This window comes from Miniopterus natalensis, chromosome 18 (assembly GCF_054644295.1).
Source record: "Miniopterus natalensis isolate mMinNat1 chromosome 18, mMinNat1.hap1, whole genome shotgun sequence".
Classification (NCBI taxonomy): Eukaryota; Metazoa; Chordata; class Mammalia; order Chiroptera; family Miniopteridae; genus Miniopterus; species Miniopterus natalensis.
In genome coordinates this window covers 38229391-38256927 of record NC_142098.1, presented here as the reverse complement: position 1 = coordinate 38256927, position 27537 = coordinate 38229391, and the positions used below count along the sequence as shown (strand labels likewise).

The following is a 27537-nucleotide window of genomic DNA, read 5'->3' as shown; positions in this document are numbered from 1 at the left end:
TGCTCCAGGCGAGGTCCGGTCAGTTCCACCATTTCCTTTCCCATCCCACGCGGGTCCTGTCCACTGCGCGTGCCCCCTCGGGCCGTGGCCTGCGCTGACCGAGGGGGCAGTCGGGCCCCCGGGGCCGTCATACCTCGGACTCGAGGCTGGAGAAGTGCGCCGAGCCCCGGCGGGTCCCCAGGTCTCCACCCCGATGTCTCCGGTGGGACGCGGCGGGCAGCGGCGGCCCCCAGTGCGCTGCGTGCATGCACCGGCGCGCGTGGCGGGAGGGCCCGGTGAGCCGGCGCGCGGGGGCGACGCGGGGACACGAGCTGAGGTCCTCGAGCGAGCGAGAGGTGGGCGCAGGCGGCGGGAGGTCCCAGCCCCCGGCGGCGCGCCGGTGCCGGTGGTGGTGGGGGGCAGGCGGAGCGGGCACGCGGTGCGAGGCGCGCGGGCGGTGGGCGTGCGGCCGTGGGCACCCGCAGCGGGCCCGGCGCCGCGGCGGGGGTCCCGCGGCCCAAGGCGGGGGCGGCGGCGCCCACCAGCCGCCGTCCAGGCCGTCGTGGGAACAGCTGAGGTGGCGCGGCGGCGGCAGGAGCTCCAGGCTGGCGCAGTGGCGGCAGTGCCAGGCGGCCGGGCCGCCGCGCGGGGGCAGGTAGTCCCAGCTGCCGGCGCGCCAGCCCCCGAGCTTGTCGACGGACCAGTAGCGGCCGGGCGGCGGCCCGAGGCGCTCGGCGTACGGGTAGGGGAAGTCGGCGAACCACCAGGGCTCCAGGCCGCCCATCGACGCGCCGCCCAGGCTCTCCGAGTCCTCCGAGTCCGACGGCGACGGTTCGAGGTCGAGGTACGGGCAAGGGGGCGGCGCGGCGCGGCGCGGGGGGGGCGCAGCCTGGGCCCCGGCGCCCGCCCCCCCCGCGCCGCCGGCGCCGCCCACGCCCGGCCCCAGCAGCGGCTGGCTCTCGGGGTCGGAGCGCGGCCAGCGCGCGGGCGCCGGCGGGCTCTCGTCCTCGTAGGCCAGGCGGCAGAGCGGCGGCCCGACGGCGGCGGCCGCGGCGGCGGGGGGCGCGGGCGGCGACGGGAAGCCGGGGTACGCGCCGGCGGCGGGCTCGGCGGGCTCCTTGTCCCGCACGATGGCGAAGTAGGAGGGCGGCGGCTTCTGCGGGGGCTGCGCGGTGGTTGGGGACAGCGGGCGCCCGGCCGCGCCCCGGGGCGCTGTGCGCGCCTCGCCCACGCCCAGGCCCTGAGGCTCGATGGGGCCGTAGTAGCGGTGGAAGCCGTCGGCCAGGCCCGGGGCCCCCGGCGGCCCCGCAGCTTTGGTGCGGCGCCAGCGGTCCACCGCCGCGCGCTCGCGGGGTAGGAAGGGCGCGGGACCCGGCGCGGGACGCGCCGCAGGGTACGCGGGGCTGGGCAGCGGCTGCGGCGGAGGCGGGGGCTTGGCGGGAGGCGGGGCGGCTTCTGCGCTGCAGCAGCTGTACATGCCCTGCGGGGGGCGCGGGAGAGGCGGGGTCAGCACCGCCCGCCTCCCCATCCCTCCTTCCCTCCCGCACCTCCCGGGTGTCCCCTGCACCCCAGGCACCCCCGCCTGTCGCCTCCGCCCCGCTCTGCCCCTACCCTGGAGAAGGCCAGCAGGAAGTCCATGCGGTGGGTGGGCCCCAGGCAGTGCCGCAGGCGCCAGTACACCAGGTGCTCCCACGCGAAGACCAGCAGGGAGAGGCCCATGGCCACCAGCAGCATGTAGAAGACACCCGCCATGTTGTCGATGTCCAGCTTGCTACTCATCACCTCGATTTTGTCGTTGTGGCAGATCCCGGAAAGCCACAGCCGCTCCAGCATCTCGATCTCATCTGGCGAGGGCGGGGCAGGGGGCAGTCCGAGGTCACCCCTCGCGGGCATCCCCTGAGGACCCGCCTCTCTGATGTAGGAATCGAGGCCCCCAGCCGCCTCCTCCCGCAGGCCCTGGTGCCCTGGTGCTCACCCCTCCTCCTGCGGAACCCAGGGCTCCCCCCTCCCCCAGGCCCCTCGAGCGGCCGCACCGTCTCCGAGGAACTGCAGGAGCGCCAGGTCGATGGGCCGCTTCCAGCGGGAGCCCTTGTGCAGCGCGATGCCATAGCCCGTGGTGGCAAAGACCTTGCCCGAGCCAATGGTGACGAGCTTGCAGCCCTCGTCCTTGCGGGCCATGTAGTTGAGCACAGCGGCGTCATAGATGAAGGCGTCCAGCTTCCTGGGGGCAGGGGCATGAAGGGCAGGGTCGGTCCCACCCAGATGCCCTCAGCGCCCAGCCCGGAACCCCTGCCACCCCTAACCTCCAGCTGCTCCAGTCATTAACTAATAACTCTTCTTGAGCAAGCTGCACCTCTTTGTGCCTCAGTTTCAGTCTGAAAAATGGAGACAACAGCTACATTTCCCCTGGGGTTGCTGCAAAGGTTAGATAGTGCTTGGTGCTGAGGAAGTGCTGGCGAAATGTTAGCTGAGACTGTTAATGAGATAATTACTCGTTTAATTGGCACCGGAGCCCTCCAAAGGAGCCCTATAGATTCCTCCCTTTTCGAGAGGACGGTCGCCCAAAAAGAATCATATAAATAATAATACAATGTTAATGATCGCTAATATTGTGCCAGGCACTGTCCATCTGCTTAAATAAGTCATTTAATCCTCACAACATTCCTATAAGGTAGAAACTATTATCTCTATTGTTCAGACCGGGAAATGCAGGCCCAGACACCCCACCTTAATTTGCTTGCTAATTTCTAAAACTTGCTGAAAAGGTGGTCGGGGATATGGAGTCAGCTCTCACAGAGGGATACATGGTGGCATTTGCCACATGTCACGTCCTTCACAACTGCTGCCATTGTACACTTATTTCTGTGATTTATCTCAGCCCCTCCCACTAGACTGAGAGTCCCATGAGGGGAGGGCCCGAGTCTACCATGTTCCAGGCCATGACCCAGCACAGCTCCCGCACATACAAGGTGGTTGTAAACATTTGCAGGATGAATGAGCGAGTAAATGAATCCACACCGTGGAACGCTGTGTAATTAATGCTTATGATCTGACATCAGAAGATATCCAGGGTGTATTAATGTGAAGAAAAAACCCCCACAAAAACTAGTCCCAGAATCCCATATAAAGTATAAATACCTATGTGTTTTTTTTAAAAGGACATATGTATGGGGTGAAATTTTGGTCATCTTGACTACAGACACCAGACTAGCTCCTAGAGGGAGGCGCCTATCTTGCCTAGCCCAGCATTGCCCGAAAGAACATTCTGTAGTGATGGAAATATTCCATCTGCACATCCAGCGTGGCAGCCACCCATGGTTCTTGACCTCTTGAAATGTCCCAGTGAGACCAAGGGATGGAACTTTACATTTAATTTGAATTAATTTAAATTTAAATAGTGTTGGACAGTGCCGGTTGGGGGGGGGGGAGGGTTGGCAAGAGAGAGATCAAGACGTGTGGCTGGTTGCTGGGTGGCAGAGAAGGCAAAGAACGTCACCTGGGGTTCTGAGTTGTTTGCCTGTCTGTTGATGTAAATACCTGTGTCCCCAAACGGCCAGTAAAGCCCTATCCACACTCCCACACATGTGCACCTAAATGCCTGTGTTGGTTGCAGAGAAATTAAAGAAAAGGAGAGAATTAGTCCATGCACCCCAAATAGGGAGGCACGCAGAGCCAGAGAGCGTTCCCCACAGTGAACGGATCGGCGGAAGCAAAGCCCCGGGGTGGGGCGAAGAAAGCCCGGGAGAAAGAGCAGAAGCGCGGGGAGGTCCCCTCCCACCGCTGGAGCAGGCACTTGAATTCACTTCATATAGAGCCTAACCGGCAGGGAGATCCCAGCTGACATCTGGAAACACATATAGGCAAGAAAAACACCACCGCTGCCTGCGGGCACTGCCGCCTCTAGACCGACTGTGACTTCTCCAGGTTTCTCTCCGTTTAGCAAAATGCCCTTGAGGACAAAAGGTGAACTGCTTCCCAGTTTCAGGGGGAAAACCTTGGAGTTCCTGGGGTCCGGCTGCAGAGGCAGGATGAGGGCTCTGGGGATGAGGAGGGGGGTCTTTGGGGGTCCTTGGGGGATGCAGGGAGGGGTATGGTGGGGAGAGGCTGCGGAGCATTTTACTTTATTTTTTAAAAATATGTCTTTATTGATTTCAGAGAGAGGAGGGGAGAGGGAGAGAGAGAAACATCAATGATGAGAGAGTCATTGATCCGCTGCCTCCTGCACGCCCCCCACCAGAGACCGAGATGGAAACCAGGGCATGTGCCCTGACTGGGAATCGAACCGCGACCTCCTGGGTTCTAGGTTGATGCTCAACTGCTGAGCCACACTGGCTGGGCCCGAGAAGCATTTTAGAGAGAGCCCCAAACCAAGGCTTCCAGAATTAGGAAGGTTTGAGGGGCCTTCGGGAAGAGGGGACCTAAGAGCATTCACTTTTAACCATTCACTGTGTTCTAGAATATACCCCCCCACTTCCTATCCTCCATTGTCCCTAAACCCCTAGTAAACTCAGCCCTGCCCTACAGCCTTTGTTGAGGCGCAGGTTTGGGAAAAATGAAATACCCAGTGTCTGTCCTTCCTTTCTTGTTTATTCTGCCCTGTCCAACGGGATCTTAATGTTTGAGTCAGCTCCTGCCTCTCCTCAGCTCACAACCCTCTCCTGCCCCTCACTTCACTCAGAGTGACTACAGTTACCTTGAGCTACAAGGCCCTGTGCCACCAAACTCTCCCGCATCCCTCCTTACTCCTCTGTCCTTGTCTCCCACGCACCAAGTCTGCTCCAGCTACGCGGGCCTTTGCACAGCTCCTGGACCACTCCAGCGCGCTCCTGCCTCCGGGCCTTTGCACCTGCTGTTCGCCCTGCTAGAACATTCTTCCTCCAGATCCCCACCTGGCTCACTCCCTCACCTCCTTCAAGTGACTGTTCAAAATCCTGAGCACATTTACTACTGCAACCTGTAGCCTCCTTCCCGGGTCTCCCAAACTCATTCATCCCATTTTGTCCCTAGCGTTTAACCCCTTGTAACCACAAAATGGTTTAGGCGAATAAGTCTATCGTCTGTCTCGCTCCACTGGAATTTAAACTCCAGGAGGGACAGACCTTGTCTGTCTGATTTACCGCTGTATCCACTGGGTCTGGAACACCTGGCATACAACAGGTGCCTAATAAAGAGTGAACGAATTCAGAAGGCTGTTCTGGGGGCCAGGCACTGGAGCCGAGAGGTAAGGCTTCATTAACGTGGGAAAGATGCCAAGAGTTGTTCCTCTGGGGACAAAGCCAGATGAGGACAGCGTGTACTTTGGTAAGAAATGCATAAAGAGAGCGTGTGCTCCGTGGTGTAACTGATCTGAGGGAAATAGAGAGAATGCCTCCTTTAGGAAAGGGGGCCTCACGGTCTGCTTCTGCCCCCCTAAGCCAGTGGGCTTCCAGGACCGGCTGGAGGAAAAGCCGTGTTTCTTTATTTCTTTGGAAGAAATGCGTTTCCTTTCTCTTCCTTGCCACTGAGGGCAAGCCCATGGTTGGCATGTGAGCCAGCCAAGGCCACGTGACACTGCCGATTCCTGTACCTCTCTGTAAGGGCGGAATTTTCGAGTGGTGTCCTCGGTGGGAACCATAAGCCACACGTGGCCATCTGAATTCAAATTTTAACTAAAGTTTAAAATGCAACTCCTTGCCCAGCCAGGCGTGGCTCAGCAGTTGAGCATCGACCTAGGATCCAGGCGATCAGGGTTCGATTCCCGGTCAGGGCACATGCCCGGGTTGCGGGCTGCAGCCAATCGATGACTCTCATCATTGATGTTTCCATCTCTCTCTCTCCCTCTCCTTTCCTCTCTCTGAAATCAATAAAGATATATTTAAAAAAATAAATTAAATAAATAAATAAAATGCAACTCCTTAATCACACCAACCACATTTCGAGTGACCGAGAACTGTGGTTACCGTACTGGACTGTCCAGGTCTAGAATATTTCCACCATCGCAGAAAAGGCCGCCGGAGAGCGCCGCTCTGCACACACACGCCTGTCTCCCAGACTGGAGTGGGGGCTCCGGAGAGCAGGACTTGCATCTGCTCACTGCTATACCCTTGGGGCCTAGGCCAGCGCCTGGTGCAAGAGCTTAATGAACACGTAGTGGGTGATGCAGGCCATGAGCCAGGCTGCAGCAGCCAGAAAGCGCGAGAAACCTCTTCAATCAGGTGAAATTAATGGAGTACACCTGACTCGTCTGAATACATGAAGAGGTTCACGTAGTTAACAGAGAATGTGGGTTTGAATTAGTTAAGCAAAAGAAAACTCAGACACTAAGCGACTGAAAAAAAAAAGACAATCATTAACTCCAGGAAAAACAAAGACTCGTGTAGGAGAGGAAGCCTTCTTGGTTTACTCCTTGCGGCAGCTGTGGGAGTGTTGACACAGTCATAACATGTAAATACTGCATATCCAGCCAGCCGGAGTCGCAGCGTGGGAGGCTGGAGGAATTTAAACTAGAGCGTGAGTATGTGTCCTCCATTGGGAAAAGTGAATGGAAAATGCCTAAAGTTGAAAAATCGAGAGGCAGCCAACCAAAGGTGGTATTTAGAGACCAGGACATAAATAACAAAATGACACAATAAATGAGGTGAAAACAGATACCTCGGGGGGGCGGGGGGTGGTGAGAAACAGAGGGTAGGCAGATGGAGACTGTTGGTTTTCATTTAAAAAATTCTTGTATTTGACTCTCCAAATTATGGGGACGTATAGCTCTGATAAAAATAGAACTAAAAATTAGAAAAAAAATGTAAAAAGGAATACTGGGAAGAAACAATTCAGCAGAGGCATGAAATCAGAAGAGGTGACAGTGAGACACACAGGGGTATCCCTTGTGAGCCCAAGAAGCTTCTGGGGAGGGCACGCGGGAGGCACTGTATTGCAGTGGTCGAGGCTGGGCTGAGAATCAGATGGCAGGTGATCAAGTCCCAGCTTTGCCATTCAGCTATGGGAATCTTGCTGTGCCTCAGTTTCCCCATCTATAAAATGGGAATAATAGTATTCACCTATGGCGTGTTACAGGTTGAACTGTGTCCTCCAACACTCGTGTGTGTGTGTGTGTGTGTGTGTGTGTGTGTGTGTGTGTGTGTATGGGAGGAGAGAGAGAGAAATGTTGATGAGAGAGAAACAATCGGCTGCCTCCTGCACGCCCCCTACTGGAGATCGAGCCCACAACCCAGGCATGTGCCCTGACCAGGAATCAAACCAGCGACCTCCTGGTGCATGGGGCAATGCTCAATCAACTAAGCCACACCAGTCAGGGCAACATTCATGTATTAAAGTCCTACCCCAGGGCCTCAGAATGGGACCTGAGTGGAGACAGGGTCTTTACAGAGGTAATCAAGTTGAAATGAGGTCAGTGGAGTGGGTCCTGATCGAACAGGACTGGTGTCCTTATACCAAGGGGAAATTTAGACATAGAGACACACATAGATGGGAGATGGTGTAAAGACACAGGGAGAAGACGGCCACCTACAAGCTGAGAGGAGAAGCCAGACACAGATCGTCCCCCCACGGCCCTCGGAGGGATCCAGGAGGACTTCTAGCCTCCCACAGCGCAACTATAAATTTTTGTAATAGTCCTGGCAAACAAATAATGAACTTAAGTGAGTGTTGATAGCTAGTAAACACTATCATAAATTTACAAGACTTGGGAATGACACGAAGCCTTGGCAAGCACACGGAACAAGTGGAACTTTCCCGCACTGCCGATGAGAGTGTGAATCGGTGCAACCACTTTGGAAAATGCCTGGCAGTATTTTCCGAAGCCAAGCACCCGCCTCCCTATGACCCAGCAGTTCCACCCGTGGGAATTTACCCAAGAAAAATGAATGTGTGTGTCCTCCAAGGACTTGCGCCAGAATGTTCACAGTAGAATATTCGTGACGGCCACACGCTGGGAGCAGCCGGTGCACAGAGGCGGGGAGGGTTCTGGTGTACACATGTAGGGGTGCGCTCAGGGGATGCAGCCGGGGGCCAGCACCCCGTGTTAATGCGGGCAAAGCGAGGCAGACGAGAACGCTGCTGTACACGCCGTTGGACTGTGTGATCGTATGTCGACACCAGGCAAAACCAGTTCCCAGGGAGACCGTATGGCGCCTGGAGGCGCAGAGGGGAGCTTTCCGGGGAGCTGGGCACTTTCCTGCCTTAGTCCGGGTGTGGTCATATGGAGGTGTAATGCATTTACAGACAATCGATGAGCTTCACACTTCGGACCTGTGTGCTGTATCTCAGTGAGGAAAGGTCAGACATGCCCTGCCCGGCTGGCTCCGTTGGTTGGACATCAACCCATCACCAAGGTCGCTGGCTCGATCCCCGGGGAGGGGTGCGCAGGAGGCAGCCGGTCCCTGTTTCTCTCTCTCACCCTCTCCCTTCCTCTCTCTAACATCAATAAAAACATACTTAATAAAAAGAAAAGATAAAATATAAAAAGACGAGGGGAAGCCTCAAGCTGTTTTTACTCAGTGAGGGCTGGGGTTGTGGCTGACATTTAGATGGGGTGGGAACAGTACAGGGATTCTCTGCTCTCTGAATTCAAGTACTGGAGAGATTTGGATTCTTTTTTTTTTTTTAGATGAATGGGGCTGGTCTCCCTTGCTGGTCACACGGTCAACTGCTCTCCCAAACTCAGGAACCAAACAGGTTTGAGATATGATGTCCTGTCCTGTCCCCCCTACACACACCAATCTCTGAATTCTCATTCTCTGAAAGTAGGAGCAAACTGGACCCGGGAAGTGAGGGATGCCTGTGGAAGCAAAAGAGTAAGGCAGTCCCCCGTGCCTCCTGGGGAAGGGCACTGTGTGCCCATGAAGGGGGGGGCAGGGCCTGGGAGAACCACCCTGCTTTGCCTACGAGAGGGAGGCTCTGGAAATCCCAGGGGCCTTCCTGGAGGGAGGGGCTGAAGGAGACAAAATGGAAGAAGGGGGAGGGGAGACGTCGGCTGGATGGCTGGGGGGTCTGGGGGCGAGTCCGGAAGTGGGACAGTCCCAGGGGGCGGGGGTCATGGCCGGAGCTCTTGAATGTTTCATGTTCATTATGAAACCTTTGCATTTAGGTGGTGGGTACCCGGGCTGCCCCACAGTAGCTCTGTGCCGCCCGGGGTGACAACCAGTAGCCCGATGCCACCACTGAGCCCTTGAAATGCGGTGAGTCCGAATGAGATGTGCTCTGAGTGGAACATACACTCAAAGCACAAAAAAGAAGAAAGGGAAACATCGCCATTAATTTCTATACTATATATAGAAATGGTAACATATTGGAGCTATTAGGGTAGTAAAGTATATAATTAAAATTAATATTTTCTGTTTCTTTTCCTGCGGACCCTAGGAATTTTTCATTATCTGCAGTTCCCCATCTGATGGAGCCTCTGGGGCCGAGGGGTTGTTCCCGCCCCAAATCTGTACCTCCCTTGGAGATAATTCTCTGGGAAAATGTGATAGGCAGAATAATGACCCCCAAAGATCCCCACACCCTAATGCTTGGAACCTGTGCATGTTACTTTACATTTCAAAAGAGACTTCGCAGATGTGATTAAATTAAGGTCTTAGGATGTGGAGATGATCCTGGGTTATCCAGGTGGGCCCAATATAATCACACGGTTCTCAGGAGAGGGAGGGGAAGGTCAGTCAGAGAAGGGGACATGTGACAATGGCAGCAGCCTGAGTGATTCAGGTCCCTGAGCCAAGGGATGAATGCAGGGAGCCTTGAGAAGCTGGAAAAGGCAAGGAAACAGATTCAGGTAGGAAGGCAAGGAGTCAGTTCTCTCATGGAACTCAGAACTCTAAACCTGAACTTGTTAACCTTTCTGTTTGTCCAGGTACATTCATCAAGGGCAGGAGGATCCAACAAGTTGAATGGTTTGTTAGCTTGATTTATAAAGTTCAAGCAGTTAGACTTACAGTATGGGAGCCTCCTCGTGTACTCTTGGGCCGGCCCTGCCAGTGTTAGCCGTGGGCCTGCCCAAAGTCTCGGTTAGAGAAGAAAAGTCTATTACCCAAACCGCCTCGTGTTAGTGGTGCTTGGGAGAGGGTCAAGGGGAAAGTGACAGCTCCCTGAAGGGGTTGAAGTTGGGCAGAGAGAACAGCAGTCACAGGAGATGAGAGAAAAAAAGAGGTGACTGATAAGAAAGTGCTGAAGTTCACAGCATCAGAAAGGAGAGGCTCGCAGGGGAAGCATGGAGAGGACACAGAAATGGGAGACAAGGGACCGCGTGACCCACAGAAACTGAGAGAGAGGAGACAGGGCTTTGGAGGAAAGGCGCAAGAGAAGCTGCTGGGTGGCAAAACACAAACTGCACAAGGGCATACCCCCGGACGACGGCTTGACTGCCAGAATCTTTGTTTGCAATCTCTTCCTTTGCCATTTTCCACAACAGAGGCTGGAAGGCGAACATTTGCCAGCCTCCCTTGCAGCTAGGAGTGGCCATCTGATGCCCTCCGAAAAATAGCCAGAAGTCCCCGGGAAAAGCATACTTTTCCCAATAAAAAGGCAACATCTTGCCAGGAGAAAATCCTCTCCTCTTTTACGCTTCCTCCTTCTTGCCTGGAACCAAGATGGGTTTCAGAGGGGTACGTGACCATGAGGCAACCAAAATGAGCAGCAAGGTCTGTGCTTCAAGGTTGACGGAACAAATATATGGAGAGAGTTTGGATTGTGGATGTAATCTCTGAGCTATCACACCGCCCCTGGACTTCTTGTGAGCGAGGAAGAAACCTCTGCTTGTTTAAGCGCTCCTAACAGATCTGAGAAACTTACCTATTTTGTTGACTGCCATTAGCCAGTGCAGAACTGTACCGGGTACTCCTAAATTTTTTTTATATGAATGAATGACTTTCACATACATTCAAAGCCCAGCTTTACTTTCTGCAACTTGTTCTGAGAGACTCTGCTGTGTCCTTATGCAAACCAATCCATTTTACAGAAATCAAATTGACTGGGTTTCTTTTCTTGTGGCCCAACAATTCTAATCAAAACAGGGGTTAAGGGGGACTGGTTAGGAGTGGCTCCTTGAGGGGTGAGCAGAGGATGGCCTTGGGGAAAGGTGCTCTAAAAAATACGATAGCTGGACTCACTGATGCCCCCCATCCATTCTCCACATGGGGCATTTACAGACAGAAATCAAATCACACCCCTCCCCTACTCAAAGCCCCCCCTCTCCATGGCTTCTCACTGTCCTTTGAATAAAACCCAGCCATGATGTCAGAACTCAGGGGTCACACCCCACTACATCCTCTCATCTACCCTCTAACCTCAGCCTTCCACATTTCAGCCACCTTGGCCTTGTTACTGTTCCTCCAATAAGCCAAGACCACTCCTGGCCCAGGCCCTTTACACACCCTGTTCCCTCTGCCTGCAAGGCTCTGCATAAGTCCACCTGGCTGGCTCCCTCACTTCGTTCAGGGCTCTGCTCAAGTCACCTCCTCCGAGAGGCCCACCCTGAAAACCCTGGTGAATATATCTCAACTCAGTCATGCTCTAGCTCACCATGACTTTCTGAAATAAGCTTGGTGATTTTTCTGCTTGCATATTTATAGTTCACTTCTTACCCCTAGACCCTAAGCTCCCTGAGGGCAGGAATTGTGGTCTAATTGTCCACTGCCCTCTATAGAATAGGGGCTAAGAAAGTAAATGCATGCTGAGTGACTAAATAAGGGAGGGACAGGGAGAGGGTTACTATGCTCAGCTTGGACTGTACTCTGGGGCCAGAACTTAACTTTATCCCTATTTGGGGGGAAAACTAATGTCAAAAAAATTTAAAAAGCATAATCCAAATATTCACTGCATTGAGTTCAACCCTAATAATGATGATGATGATGATGATGATACTAACAGCAATAATAATAATAATAATAATAATAATAATAATAATAATAGCAACAGCAAACACCTACAGTGTGCCAGGTACTGCTCTGAGTGTTTTGCATGCATTAACTAACAATACTAACAAAGTAACACATTATATTAACTAATAATAATAAATATAGTAGTCTTTATAACAACCTTATGAGGTGGGTCCTCCTGTTATCCCCATTTTACAGAGGAGGAAACTGAGGCTCAGCGAGGTTGAATGACTTGCCCAAGGTCACACAGCCAAGAAGAGACAAATCCAGAATTTGAACTACTAGATCCCTAAAACCATCACAAGAACCCTCAATGACCTCTGCCCTCCAAGCGGACCCACCCCAGGCTGACCTCTAAGGCAAATAAGTGACCCCTGATCCTCACCACCCGGGAGCGCCCTCAGGGCGCGCGGACCCGCCCCCACTGCCCTCCCTCCGCGGAGTCTGCGCTGACCCTGCCTTGAGATGAGTGAGCGCCTCCTCCACGCGCGGCTGGTTGTAGCGCACCATGTAGCTGTGCATGTCGGGGTAGTTGCTGCGGATGTTCTTCTCCGTGGACCCGTTGGGCACCGTCCCGAACTTCAGGGGCGGGTACTGCTCCTGGGGCCGCTGGAACTAGGGCAGAACGGAGAGTTACTAGGGCGCCCCCTTGGGGGCATCTGGGTGAGGCTGTCCTCCACCCAGATGTCCATTTGGGGGGATGCTGGCCAACTGGGGGACACCCCAGTGCAGAAGAAGTTCCTCAGACTTGCTCACAGTGGCCCACAGTAGGAAACACCACTCCTCACCTCGAGATAGCTATACATTCGCAGATATATAGGGCGTTCCAAAAAAATGTATGCACACACTTCGAATAATTATAAAGGCGGCGTTTACTAAAATACATTCCATTTTCAAAATTGAGTTATCAGCTGTTAAAGTATGTATACATTTTTTGGGACACCCTATATACATATACATATACATATACATATACATATACATATACATATACATATACATATACATATACATATACATATACATATACATATACATATACATATACATCATATACATATACATGCACATAATCAGTAATATTAAAATATTTAACACCCAGCATGGCCTGATCATGTAGTGCACCATGTAGTGCACCATGTAGCTGTGCATGTCACGGTCCCGTCAAAAAAGACACTGGCTATAGAGCTTCAAGAAGGGTCCCAGAGGCCCCTGATATGCCAGGTATTAACCCTTAACTTGCTGGGTCATGGGAGGTCCCAGGGGCAGGGGTTGGCATGGGGAGGGGGGCTGGGGCAGTTGTTATTTACCAGTCTGTTCAGAAGTAGTTCACTATTTTAGCAACAGACATAGCCAGGCAGGTGTGTGCTGGTTCGATATCAAGCATGTATATGACTAAGACAAATGTTTCCTTATTTTTATTTTGTAAGATGCAGTCAAACATATTTTCTATTCTATTCCATTCCATTACAAAAATTGCTTGTGGCCATCCATTGTCTTGATTTCTCAAGCTTCTAAGAGGTCCTGACACCCAGTGAACAGACTGTGCCCCTCCACCAGGCAAGCACAGAAATCGAGAGTCAGCGTTTAGAGCAATTTGACAGGATAATTTTATGTCTGTTGAACCTCATACGTTAAAATTTGGGTTTGAATTTCCCATGTCTTGGTTTTCAATTTTACTTTTCTAGTAATTCATTTCTATTGCATTTTACAAAAGCATTGGTCTCCACTGGATTAGAAAATTCAAATATTAGTTCTTTATCAGCTTGAGAGAAACAATGGTCTGAACTATCCCACTTGGCACTACTGCCCCTAGAACATTTGGGGTCACTTCCCCTGGGAATATTTAAATAGTTCATTGTGAGCTCCAGAATTCTACCATTTGACAAGCTCTGTGACCTCCAACCCCAGTCAATTCCCCCTCCCCAAACACACACACCTTTCGGTCACTGAGCCCAGACACGGTGTCCACGTACTCCTCCTGGATCATGAAGGCGGCCAGGTTAGCTGTGTAGCTGGCGAGGAAGATGACAGCGAAGAAGGCCCACACCAGCACCATGATTTTGCTGGTGGTACCCCGGGGGTTCTCCACGGGCACCGAGTTATTGAACACCAGGGCCCAGAGCAGCCAGATGGACTTTCCAATGGTGAAGGTTGAGCCACCAGGGCCTGCAGGGGCCAAGGGGGTGAGGCATGGACCCCAAATCCTTCTGCTCAATGAGGGAGCAGAAAAACTACAGTCCCCAGTGGCCCCTGAGGCCTCTGCCACCTCAAGGGGCCAGAGCTCTACCCCAATGCCTGCTGGGAAAGGTAGTTCTATCTGTAGTCCCAGGAGCTCTGAGGGAGGGTGCTGGAGGGAGGGGACTCACGCTTGCCGGTGGCCAGGCTGCGGTTGTAACCCACAGGACTGAGGTACTCGAAGATGAAAACAGTGACGGCGACCACAGTGAGGCACATGACGAACATCATCACCCACACGGCGGGGCTGTAGGGCTCTGGGGGTAAGGGGGTGTATGGTCATGGCTCAGCCAAGCAAAAGACTGGGGGACCACAGACATTTGACCAAGCTGCAGCCCAGATCTGACCCTGTTGTGCTCTGTCCCCTTCCCAAGTTTCCCACCTTGGGAACCTCATCGTCTACCCAGGCCCCTGAGAGTTCAACCACCAAATAGAAACTGTCTCCTAAGTATGTTTCCTGAGGCCTGGACCTGAGTCTCCATCTCCCGATGGCCATCCCCCAGGCCATTCATGTCCCACACTGAGCCCAGCACCAACTCCCAGGTTCCCCATCCTGGGAGTCCCACCATCCATCCAGTCACAACCCAACCCCCATTTGCCATCCTCTGCCCCTCCCCTTCTCTCCTTCACCAGCCACAGCCTGTCAGTCCTCAGCCCCATTCTCCTGTCCCTGCCCCTGGATCAGGCCTTGTCCTCTCTCCTGGACCGTCTTCCCATTTTCTCCTTTCAAGCCCGTCCCTCCTCTCCTTGGCCCTAGAAGCTCTTTCTACACCCAGAGATGACCTCACCTCTCCCCAGCTCACAGTCCTCGGTGGCTCCCCAGCACCCCAGGACAAAGTCCCCACCCTCAGCCTTGCTTCCACCCTCCTCTCCAGCCTGATCACTCTCTCGATAACCCATTGCTTTAACCACCCAGGACTCGGTTTCCTGAATGGGTCACACCCTCTCTGCCTCGGTCTCCAGCTCCCTTGCCAGAGGTGCCATCCTGACCTGTCCATCAGACAAACTTGAGTTCATGTGTCCCCTCCTCACACTGCCTCTGGGAGTTCACTGACAATAAGCCATCTCTTTGAGATTAGTACTGGCTGATTTGATCTCCCTGGGCCAAGTGCAAGTGACCAGGACTGCCCCTGTCACAGGAGAGTCACCACCCTGGACAGTTCCTGCAGCATCTGGGGACATGCCTGTTGTCTCCACTGGGCAGCATGGTGGGTCATGCATATGACCTTGTCACTCCCTGCTGAAAGCAGAGGCCCCACGTGGTGCATCTCAAGATGCCCTGCAGAGACCTTGGTGCAAAGAGGAAGCCACAAGAGACATTGTTGGGGAAAAATACCGAAAACAAAACACAAAGAAAGGCTGTCCCTTGTCCCAGCACCTCCCCCTCCCAGGAGCTCTGCTCAGACTTCAGACAGCAAGCGGGAAATGACAAGAGCGGTGGCTCTTGGCTGGGTGTTCACTTCTCCTGTCTTCCTCCACACTCAGAAAATGAGCTCTCTATCCTGTTCCAATTCGCCTCAAAGCCGCCAACCCACCCGGGTGCCAGCTTCCTAATCACATCTCAAGGCTGTCTCCTTGTCTCACCCTGCCATCTTTCTCCCACCACCTGTAGTTAAAACCCTTGCCATTTCAGTAAGAGAAAAACCCAATCTTCCTACCAAGGCCCAACTGCCACCCCTCTCACTCACTCCCCTCTCCAGCCACACAGGCCTCCCACTATTTCACAAATACTCCACCGCACATTCCCACCTTGGCGCCTTTGTCCTTGCTGTTCCCTCTGCCTACAGTGCTTTTCCAGACAGATCTACACAGGACTGACTCATCTCCTCAAAGGGGCCTGCCTGCCCAACCATGGCAGCACCAATACTATTCCTTTCCTTCTCTCCCTCCCCTTACTTTCTCATAGTATTGGTCACCATCTTAAGTGATTTTGTCCTTGTATCCCTTCAAGAGTTCAATTTTGTCTCCCCCAGGAGGCCAAGAGGCCTTAGAGGGCGGGGATTTGTGTGCAGCTCAGAGCCTGGCACACACTAGGTACTCAATAAGCTCTGTCTGATGGGTGAATTGTGCACTGACCCTGTGCCAGTGCCATGCTAATCTCTTCCTCATCTCATATGTATATACTGGGGAGACTTGGATTTTGTGGGACCTGAAGCTCATACAATTTGGTGGGTTCTCTTTAAGAAAAAATACAGCCCTAGCCTGTTTGGCTCAGTGGTTAGAGCGTTGGCCCGTGGACTGAAGGGCCCCAGGTTCGATTCTGGCCAAGGGCACGTACCTCGGTTTCAGGCTTGATCCCTGATTCCAGTCAGGTGTGTGTGGGAGGCAACCAATCAATGTGTCTCTCTCACATCAGACGCTCCCCTCTATCTCCATTCCACTCTCAAAAGCAATGAAAAAAATATATCCTTGGGTGAGGATTTAAAAAAAAGAATACAAAATCATGATTGCAAAACCAGGTACAGGGTCTTGAAGAGGCTGTGCAAGAGGAGGCTCCTGAAGCTCCGCTTCCTGCTCAGAATGCTTCTGGTAGTAATTACTTCTCCCATGTGACAGATTGGGAAACTGAGGCTCAGAAGGGAGGCCACTTCACCGGAGTCACAGCGCAAGCACAGGCAATACCAGATGGGACTGGGGCACACAGCTGCTCACCGAGGAAGGCGGAGGGGGACACGGTGCCGTTGCTGCGTGCCACCATCACGCTGATGCCTGTCTCCACGAAGGGGACGGAGAAGTCCACGATCTCCGACCGCTCCTCGTTTATGGTGAGGGAGCCGATGGCCATGTCCGCGCGCTGGTAGAACACCTGTGGCGAGGGCGGGGAGGGGGTGAGGGCACCCGGCTGGCTCGGGCAGACAGAGGGGAGAGGCGGGCAATACCCGGCCCGGGAGGACACCAGCGAGTAAGAGAGAGGCTAGGAGGGTGCGTGAGTGGGTGAGGGGGCTGCAGGGGGGGCAAGAAAGGTGGAAGTGCGAGAGTCTGGGAACAGGAGTGGGGAGAGGTGGCCATGACCGCACCCTGCTCCCGCAGCACGGTTTTGGGCTCCCGCCTCCAGGCCCCGCCCCTCCTGAGTCCCATTCTCCAGGCCCCGCCTCCTCCGCCCAGAGGTCCCTCCTCGCGGCCCCGCCCCTCCACCCGGGCGGGTCCTTCTTGTGGCCCCGCCCCTTCGACCCTGGGCGGTCCCTCCGGTTGGCCACGCCCCCTGCCCCGAGTTCTCCTCGCGGGCCGGGGTTCCCTCGGCCGCCGCACCTCCCCGATCATGCCGTTCCAGACGCCGTCGATCTTTTTGCCGTGCTTGCCGTTGGTGACCAGGTAGAGGTCGTAGCTGAAGCCGATGGTCTGGGCCAGCCGCTTCAGGATGTCGATGCAGAAGCCCTTGCAGCAGCGCTTTTCGGGGCGGGGGGCGTCCGGCGGAGGGCTGCGGAGAAAGACCAGGCTTGGGGACCCCTCATCTTAATGGAGGGAGGGACAAGCAACAACTACAACTAAGGTTAGCGCTTTCTGGGTAAACTGAGGCTCAAAGGAGTTATGGGACTTGTCCAAGGTCACCAAGCTGGAGGGCAGTGTGGGTCCTCGGTCCCAGTTGTCACCTGTGGGTGCGGTTGAGCTGGCTCCGGCAGGGTACAGAGTCTCGGATGCAAGTGCCGCTGATGGGGTCAGCGGGCTCCACGATGACAAAGGGCCTCTCCTCCAGCGTGGCCACCGTGAGGTGCTGCGTGTCATCTACTGGCTGCAGGAAGCGACCATAGCGGGACCATAGCGGGTACTTGAGGCGGAGAGTCTGCTGCTCCCAGCTGCCCACCTTGGCCAAGAAAAGGGGGTTCAGGCTTCCTGGGGGGCCTTCCTAGAATGCCCTGGCCTTCACGGCCTGGCTCCAAGCTCCTCCCTCATATCCAGGAGACTGGGCCCCATCTCCCTCCTCCCCTAGGTCTGGGCTCCCAGTTCTTCCCATCAGGACCCAGAAGTCGGGGCTCCCAGCTCCTTCCTTCCTAAGAGGCCAGAGTCCAGGGCCTCAGCCCCCACCTCTGGCAGGACCCAGGAGTCTGAGTCCTCACCCTCTCTTCCCCAGGACTCAGGAGTCCAGGCCTCTCCCATGCCTTTGGGCAGGGCTGGGACTCACCACCTCCCAAGTCCTGTCCCTGGTAAGGGAGATGACCACCAGGGAGGGGTTCACCAGGAAGCCATCCTCATTGAAGGAGTAATCCCGGTTGTCCCAGGTAATATTCATGAAGTACCTGCCCAGGAGAAAAGGAGGGGACAGGTGGGGACCTGGTCTGGAACTTGGTGGCTGAAAACAGAAAAAGTCCCCTTTCTACTGACTAGCTCCAGCCCCCAGATGGAATCTCTCCTCCAAGATCTTGAAAATTCTAATAAGCCTCTTTTCTTCCAGGTACTCTCCCCTCGAGGCCCAGCGCCCCCCCCCCCCAGGTCCTAGACCCTCGGCCTGGGTTTGAGGTGGTGGAGACCCTGAGTGTCCTGGCCCTACCATCTCTAATTGCTTCCCATCTTCTGATTCTTTCCATCCCAAACCTACTTTGTGCCTAACACTGAATGTCCCCAAACATATCTAGTGGTTTTCTGTCTCTAGGCCTTTGCAAGTGCTGCTCTCTGCCTGGAAAACATTTATTCTGTCCCTTCTCATCCTGATCATTTCTTATGTCTTCAAGACTCAGCTCAAACGTCCCTTCCTCTAGGAAGAAGCCCCCGAGGGCCTCTGGACCCCCAGATATTCTCACTATGCAATGGCACCCTATACCCTGAAGGCCTGTCACATTGCCTGGGTCACTGGGCCAGATCCTCAGCAGACCCCTCACTCCCCCTGCCCAGGCCGTCGGTCCCCAAGTGCCATTCTTCCTGCCCCTGGATCTCTCTGTCCCACCCCCTCCTCTCCATTCCCATAGCCCTCCTGAACCCCCACCCCAGCCTCCTGCCTGGCCTCCAGCCTCCAATCTCTCTCCTTCAGTCTGTTCCCCACCTTGTCCCAGAGGGGCCTTTCTATACCCAAAACTGACTCTACCTCTCCCCTGCTCATAACCCACCCATGGCTCCCCAGTGCCCCAGAACAATGCCAAGACTCTCAACCTTGTGTTCAAGGCCCCTGTGGCTTGGCCCCGTCTACCTCCACAGCCTCATCACCCCCAAACCATAATCCTCCTGCCTTCATCCACCCTGAGCTATTGTGTATCACCAACCTGCCCCAGTTTTTCTCCCCTCTGGGCCTTTGCACAATGCTGTTCCCCTGCCTGGAATACTCTCTCTGGTGAACTGCCAACCACTCTTAGAATCAAATCCAAACCACTTAACCTGGCCTAAAAGCCCTACATGAGCTGAGCCCCATGTGTTTCTCCATCCCCTAGTCATAGTCCCTCCCCCTTGCCCATTAAGCTCCAGCCACACTGGCTCTTTTTTTTCCTGTCTCATTTTAAAATTTATTTTTAACTTTAATTTTTAGTATTGTTTTTTCTTTTTTTCTTTTTCACACTGGCTTTCTTTCAGGCTTCCAAGCAGGCAATTCCAGCCCCAGGGCCTTTGCACCTGCTGTTCCTCCTCCCTCTCTTCACTCAGATCTTCCAATAGTTGTCTCCTTCTCTTTATTTTTTTTACCTCCAAATTTCACCTATTCAGAAAGACCTTTCCTGATGACCTCACCTAACCCAGACATCTCTTGTCACATTCCACCAGTCTGATTTTCATCTCAGAAGTTATCACCTGCTGGTATTTTCTCCTTCTGTTTCTTGTTTGTCCCCTATGAGATTGTAAGCTCTGTGAGAGCAGGGGCCTTGTTCAAATTATATACCCTCATGCCTAAAGCAGTGCTTGGCATGTAGTAGACTCTCAAAAAAAGGGCCTTTCAGTGAACGACTGAATAAACGAGCAATTCATCCTTCAGGTCTCCTGGAAACCTCCCTGTCTTCATAGGCTACCTGTGACTTGCATAGCCTAGTTTGGAAGGCTGATTGGGACCAATTAAATTCCTCTCTTGGGAGGATGTTGACTGTGGCATTTGGAGGGATGGGTGTGGACAGGATGAGTAAACTTATGAGTGTTAGGAGGAAGCAGAATCCTGAGTAAGTGGTAGTAAGAAAGGAACTGGACAGTGTTCTGGAGTGGCAAGTAAAGGGCCTGGGGGGTGTCTTGGCCACATCTGGGTTTCTGTGCGTGTTTATCTTTCCAATAAACCCCCTTTTCCCGGAGGAAACTTGAATGAGACTCTGCTTCTTGCAACCAAAAAAGTACTGGTTTAGACAGTACTCTCCCCGGTGCTCCCCCGATGCCCATTTAACCTCCATTATTGCAAGCGTCACGCTGTGTTGTCATTATCCTGTCCATGTCTGCCGCCCCTACAGGACCCTGCGTTCTTTGAAGAGAAGTCCATGGCTTTTTTCATCTGTGTTCCCAGCACCCAGCATGAGCCCTAGTTCCTAGCAGGCTGAACTCAGTAAGTATTTATGAACGAGGGATGTTTTTCTCACTCTCTTGTCCCTGCATCCTGATTCCCAACTCATCAGTTCTCAATTCTCCTCTCCTAGGTTTGCTTTCCCACCTATCACCTCTTCCTAAGCTCATTTCAGGACCCAGGCCTCTCCTTCCACTGTTCTGTCACCCAGCCTATCAATTTCCCCACTCAAAAAGCTTCCTATGGTGGAGATGCTGTTTTCCACCAGCCTGTTCTCCTTTTCTGAAATAATAGTGTGTCCGCTGGGCGCACAGCTGCCCAGCTAGAGTCGGCATTCCCCAGTCTTCCTGGCAGCCAGCCCAGGGCACACGCAGGGGCCACATTCAAAACATCAAACCATCAGTAGGGCAGAGGCACTAGCCAATCAGAACCTACGTCTACCATTCTGCATGAACATGACTGTAAACAGTCAATAAGCCAGCCCTGGCCACGAGACTACATTCTCACTAATGGGATGGGATATTAGACCTGTCCCTTCCACCTGACTTGCCCAAAAGGAAATTGCTTGTTCCCTACTTCCTCTCTTTCCCCCTTCACATGAGCTACAATTCAGATTTGCCCATGACCCAGCTTTGACTATGGGGAAAGGAGATGGCAGAGCAACAAGGTGGGAGGGGCCTGGGTCCTTGAATGGTCATATGGAGCAACAGAGTCTCCTGATAACCTGGACCTCACCTCTCCCGACTATTACGTGATAGAAGAACAAACTTCTACCTTGTTCGGACCATTGGATTGTTGAGTCTTTTTGTTACTGAAATTCAGCTCAAACTCTAACTAGGGTATTTCCTAAGATGCTATCAACTAGAAGATGTATCATTATTTCTATGTACCATAAAGAAAGAAAAGAGCGCTTCCAGTTAAGCCATGATAAGACATCAATTGTGAGACACATTGATTTCAAAGACATTAAACTGTGAAAAAATGTGCATCTTATAATCGCTGTGTCTTGGGTGCTTCTTCCAAATTACCTGACTGAAACCCAAAAAGGAGACCCTATTATACCCATTTTACAGAAAAGGAAACTGAAGCTCTGAGAGGGGACATGACCCATTTGAGGACACTCAGGCAGTGAGTATCTTATGTAGTCAGGCTCTGGAGTCTTCCCACACCCCTCCCAGCTCAATTCCACTCACCTATGCAGACTCTCCCCTCGGTGGGTGCGGTTCTGGGCACGACAATCATGACCAAGCTCAGGCAGGAAGCCATAGTCACGCAGCAGGGCCTGGGCACCTCTGGCCACTACAGCCACGCCAGCTGCCACACGCCGGGCCAGGTCATCCCGCCAGCCAGCAGAGCGCACTGCAAACAGCCCAGCAGGCAGTGGGGCGCCTCCTGGCAGAAGAAGGGGCTCTCCAGGGGTGCCTGAGCCCCCGCCTCCAGCTAGCTGGGGCCCCACCATGAACCAGATGTAGCCAGGCCCAGTGAGGCCAGCTTCCTCGGCTGCCCGGAACACAGGCTCGGCCTCCTCGCGGGCACAGAAGAGCAGACGGATCTGTGCGCTGAGGCTGCGAAGCTGGGCACTCAGCACGGCCTCCCCCGCCCCAGGGTCCAGTGTCAGAGCTCCGCGGTGCTCCCAGCCCACCAGACTGCCATCAGTCAGCACCTCGATGTAGGATAGGAAGGCCCGGTGGCCAGGGGCACGTGTGGTCACGGCTACAAAGGACGTCCAGTCATACTCCTCCAGCACCTCAAAGATGACCTGAAGCTGCTGCTCTGTGGATGAGCCCAGCTGCAGGAAGGTGGAGCCCTTCTCCTGTGGGGAGGAGGAGGGTGTCAGGCATCCTGATGTGGAGATCGCAGCTCCCAGGAGTCAATAGGGGCCTTTGGCAACCAACAAGGGGGTCATAGCTCCCAGTGGTCAAGAGGGGACCTCATCTCCCAGAAGTTGATAAAGGGACCACAGCTCCCAGCCACCACCGGTGGGCCATGGCTCTCAATCTGACAGACTGACTAGCTGTTCAAACCTGCCCCCTTTTCCTGCTGGGGCTCAGAGCTAGACCTGGGTTAGGTTTAGCCGCATAACTGAGTTCCCGGTTCATCCATTAAAACTCTCCCCTATGCACCTTACTTTCTTCCCTGAGGGCAGATGCAGAGGACTCAGAAGAGAACTCTGAAGTCCTAGGGGATTATAGAGACACAGAGGGAAGAGCCCGAGTCCCTGGGTCACCACTTGGAGGCGTGCTACCTCCAGTCAGAAACACCAGTTTGGATTTTATGAGTAAGAAATACCTTTTACCTGGGTGAGCCACTGAGATGTAGCGATTTATCTGTTAGAGGAGTAATGTTGCCATAATGAATACGCCAGTATCCAGTAAGGGAACTACAGTTCCCAGCATCCACGGAGAGGGACTATATCTCCCAGCATGCAGTGAGGGTGCTTGGAAGCACTATCTGTCCCAACTGGAAGCAGCTTTGCTGAGTGGACTTGCCCTTCTCTAGTTTTCCTTCTATCTTCCTGTCCCCTCCTTCTCTGTTTCCTTTGCTGGACTTTCTCAGTCAGGATTCTACATGTAGGTTTGCCCTAGTCTCCTCTTTTCTCCCCTGTCCTCTCTCCCTGGTGATCTTATCCAGATCCCATAGTGCTGTCTCCCACGCTATCCAATATGGTAACCACTAGCCACCTATGGCTATTCGAATTTTAACGAACTAAAATTTAGTTCCCTGTTGCACTAGCCACATGTCACAAGCCCAGCACCCAAGCATGGCTAGTGGCTATCATTTTGGACAGAGCAGATGTAGGCCATCTTCATTGCAGAAAGTCCTATTGGACAGTGCTGGAGGTGTTGATGACCCCTGTCTTCAGTCGCCACCTCTTCTGTGAGCTCTGGACAAAACTTTCTACTCAACATCTCCCCTTGGAGCTCCAAGAAGCATCTCAAAATTTACATGTCAAAAACACAATTCTTGATCTTCCCCTCACCTCAAACCCATTCCCTGCCTTTTCCTAACTCATCAGGTTTGAAAGCTAAATCATCCTTTCCCTCTTTTTCCCTCACACCCCCATCCAGGCCATCTCCAAGTCTTCTTGGCTCTCTGTTTAATACATAATCTCAGTAGTCCACTCCTCATTACTGCCCCTGTCACAACCCACTGTCACCACTCTATTGCCTAGATAATGACAGCAGCTTCCTAACCCGTTTCTGCTTCCATTCTTGGATCTCCCAGTCCATTCTCCAGACAGCACCCAGAGTGATCTTTTCAAAATATTAATTGGATCGCTTCCCTTCTTGGTTGAAAACCTTCCAATGATTCTATCTTAGAGTCAAAGCCAAAGTTGTCTCTGTGGCCTACAAGGTCCTGCATAAACTGGACCCCATTGCCTCTCTGACCTCATTTCCCACCACCCCCACCTCTTGGCTCTTTCTCAAAACACATCAAGTTCCTTTTGACCTCAGGGGCTTTCCAATATGGTAGCCACTAGCTACGTATGGCTATTCAGATTAGTTGTTACCTCTCCTGGGGGCACTTTTCCCCAGCTCCTCCCTGCGGACCAACCCTTCCTCATTCCTCAGGTTCAGCTCAGTTGTCCCCATCTCAGGGAGGCCTCCCCAGACTGCTATCTATTGAAACCCCATCTCAGTCATTACAACATCCTGTTGCTTTCCTCTAGGAGATTTTATTATGTTATTTGTTTTCTTGTCTCTCCATTAGAATGCAAGCTCTACGAGCAGGGAATATACATATATTTCCTTTTATAACTATATTCTCCAGAATCTAAAACATCCCTGGCACAGAATCAGCCTTTGACAAATCTTCCAGTAATGCAATGAGAAGAGCAAGTGGACTTACTCCCTAGGCATGTGCCTGTGGTTTATAAGCACTGGGGAGAGGCAGTTGGCCTGAGGGGATGACATGCAATGAAACTATAAGAGGTCCTCACCCTTTGCAGGTGAGGTGTGCTGAGGGGACCACGTTCCCAGCATTCAATGGGGGCACAGATGGAGCTGTGAAGACCACTCTTTTTTAAAAAAATCTTCACCCGAGGATATTTTTAATATATTTTTTGGATATTTTTTCCATTGCTTCTCAGAGAGAGTGGAACATGGGCCAGGGGAGGTCATCAATGCAGGAGAGACACATTGATTGGTTGCTTCCTGCCCCAACTGGGGCCAGGATAGAGCCTGCAACCGAGGTACATGCCCTTGGCCAGAATCGAACCTGGGACCCTTCAGTCTGCCCGCTGACACTCTAACAACTGAGCCAAACTGGCTAGGGCAGGACCACTCTTTATTTCATCTGAAGACACTGAGGGGCTCCATTTCCCAGAAAGGAATGGGTGTACACAGAGCGGGCCACAGTTCCCTGTACCCAGGAGCCGATAAATAGAACAGACCATGCTTCTCAGCAATGGCGGCACAAGGTTCCACATCTCTGGGTACACCATGAGGTGGCAGCCAGGAAGTTGTAAGTTCACCTCGAAGGTGATTTGCCTACAAATCTCTGGACAACTCCACGCCAAACAGAAGAAGCAAGTTGGACAGAGGCCTTTGCAGGAATGCTCTGGACAGAACTATGAGTCCCAGCAAGCAATAGTAATCTAGTCACAAAGCCACCGGCCCTCACAGCTGGGAACCTGTTGAGATTTAGGCTCCATCCACTCAGGTGGCCCAGTCCTCTGGTGAGTCCCACCTTGGTCACACTGGCTCCAGCCCTGAATAGGCCCCTTTCCTTCTCAGTCTGCACACTACGCTAGTTCCAATTCTGCCCTTGCTACCAGAAGTCCTCTCCAGCAGGCCCCTCCTATGTCCTGGGAGGCAGGCCGCTCTCCAGGCCGCAGCCAGCTCTAGCTTCTGCCCCAACCTCTCCTGCAGGCTCCAGCTCTGACCCCTCAGCGGCTGGACCTTCACCCTCCCAGGCCCAGCTTCTGGATTCTTGCTTCCCACACCTTACAGCTGAGTAGGCCCCTGCCCAAACCCATTGCCAGGACCTGCTTCCTCTCTAGACACTGGCCCTTTAGTGCAGAGGGTAGTTTCTGCCTCCTCCCTGGGCTCTCACGGGTTAGTCCTGCACCCTCACTGGCTGGCCATGCCCTAAAACCCACTTGCTGAGTGGCTCTACCCCTCCACAGCGCACTTGTCACTAATGACTCCTCCCTTTATCATACTCCTTTCACCAATGGCTGGGTCCTTCTACGCAGATCTCCAGACCCCATGCTCAGCCTGCCCAGCCTCCCTGTGCCTCAGTACCTGATAGCCCTCTTTCCCGGTCCCTGTCCCTGCCTTCCTGGCTCCTGGCTCCTCACTATTTTTATTTTTTATTGATTTTAGAGAGAGAATGGGGGTAGACAGAGAAAGAGAGAGGCATAAATGTGCCTTCTATACATGTCCCACTGGGGATGGAACTCGGAACCTGACTGGGAATTGAAACTGCCACCTTTTGGTATATGGGACAAACACTCCAACCGAACCACACTGGCCAGGGTTCCTGCCTCCTCACTAGACCTCCCCCCATTTCTTCCCAAGTGACTGTTCCTTCGCTGATCCCAGATCCCACCCCTCCCTTATTAGATCTTGCCACCTCAGGCTGGTCCCTTTTCTTCCCAGTCCCGCCCCTCGCTGGCCGGGCTGCTCTTCCCGCGATCCCACCCCCTCCTTTGACTCACCTCTTCTGTAGAATCCTTAACCTTCCCCATAACCTGACCATCCATGACTGCCCTCTCCCAGACCCTACTTATAGATGCGTCCCCAGACAGGCCCGCAAGCGCCCCACGCACATCCTATAGACCACGCCCCTCCAAGTTAGCCCCGCCCCTCACCTAGAGCTGACCCCTACCATCTGGCCCCGCTGGTCCCAGAAGCTGACCCTTAAGACTGGCCCCGCCCTGCAGGCCCCGCCCCCAGGGCTCGGCCGGGCCCCGCCCCTCGCCTCTGGGCCCGTCCGCCTCCCCCCCGCAGGTCGCGCGCACCTTGGGCGTGAGCACGAGCGCGGCGCCGCCGTGCACGGCCACTATGGGCAGCGAGGTCTGCGCAGAGAGGAAGTCGAGGATGGGCGCGACGGCGGGCGCGCGTGAGTCGTCCTCGAAGACGACGCCGTGCACGCGCAGCCCCGACAGCAGGTCGCAGAGCTGCAGCACGAGGCTGCGCGGGTCCGAGCCGTTGAGCACCAGCGCCACCGGCCGCACGTCCAGGCCCGGGCTGCGCACGGCCGCCGCCACGGCCGGGCCCAAGCGGGCCGCCTCGGTGGCGTACGCGGGCCCCGAGAACACCAGCGCCACGTTGAGCGGCCGCGCCCCGCCGGGGCCCCCGCCGGGCCCGCTGGCGCCGCCCGGCCCCGGCGCCTCCTCCGGGAACGGGCTGGCGCAGGCCAGCGCCAGCAGCAGCAGCATCTTAGTGGGGCCCCGAGGGCCGCCGGGGCCACCGGCACCGCGCATCGCCTGCGGGCCCCGCGGGGCGGCCTCTGAGCGCCGGGCCGGGGAGGGAAACGGGAGGAGGAGGGGGCACACGGAGACGCGGAGACAGGAGCAGAACGAGAGACAAATAAGAGAGAGACACAGCGGTGGGAAGACAGAGACAGGGAGACAAGCACAGAAAGAGATACTCGAAGATGAGATACAGGGAGGGAGAGACCCAGGTGGAGGGTGGCGGTGGGTAATGGGGGCAGGAAAGATACAGAGGTGGGGAGGACAGTGAGACAGGACAGCCGGGAAAGAGACCCACAGAGATGGGATCAAAATGGGAGCAGAAAGAGAGACCCAGGGAGACAGGAAGAGAGATGCAAACCGTAGAGATAGGGAGAGCGCGACAGAAATCAGGAGAGAGGTGGGGAAAGAAACAGGGATAGAGGGGCTCAGAGTGAGAGCCAGGGGGATGAGGCGGAGAGATAAGACGGGGTGACATGCGGGGGAATGTTAGGGAGGCAAGGAGAGATGCGGGGAGAGGCGAAGGAAGGCAGCAGAGAAGAGAGATGGGAAAGTTGGACAGAGAGGAAGATGGAAAGAAACCCAGGCGACAGAGACCCCACAGCCACCAAGAGACAAGCATACACAAGAGATGGAGAACC

General features: G+C 54.1%; 1 protein-coding gene across 1 annotated transcript; it reads right to left on the bottom strand.

Moving 5' to 3' along the window:
* Positions 1 to 127: 127 nt before the first annotated feature.
* On the bottom strand, positions 128 to 26908 carry GRIN2D (glutamate ionotropic receptor NMDA type subunit 2D). Its single transcript, XM_087827287.1, has 12 exons — positions 26444 to 26908; positions 21672 to 22291; positions 18202 to 18316; positions 17672 to 17883; positions 17331 to 17499; positions 16734 to 16887; positions 14213 to 14338; positions 13783 to 14012; positions 12298 to 12458; positions 2013 to 2200; positions 1591 to 1823; positions 128 to 1459 (listed from the first exon to the last, which is right to left on the bottom strand). The coding sequence occupies exons 1-12, from the start codon at positions 26906 to 26908 to the stop codon at positions 128 to 130; spliced, it is 4005 nt and encodes a 1334-aa protein (XP_087683413.1).
* Positions 26909 to 27537: the final 629 nt, after the last annotated feature.

Bases quoted from the DNA above. Each gene is read 5' to 3' on its own strand.
- GRIN2D (XM_087827287.1), bottom strand. From the start codon at position 26,908: ATGCGCGGTGCCGGTGGCCCCGGCGGCCCTCGGGGCCCCACTAAGATG. The intron at 17,884-18,201 runs GTGAGTCCCAGC...TTCTTGGCCAAG, and splicing joins GGGACAGGACTTGGGAGGTG to GTGGGCAGCTGGGAGCAGCA. The intron at 14,013-14,212 runs GTGAGTCCCCTC...TGGCCCCTGCAG, and splicing joins CAGCCTGGCCACCGGCAAGC to GCCCTGGTGGCTCAACCTTC.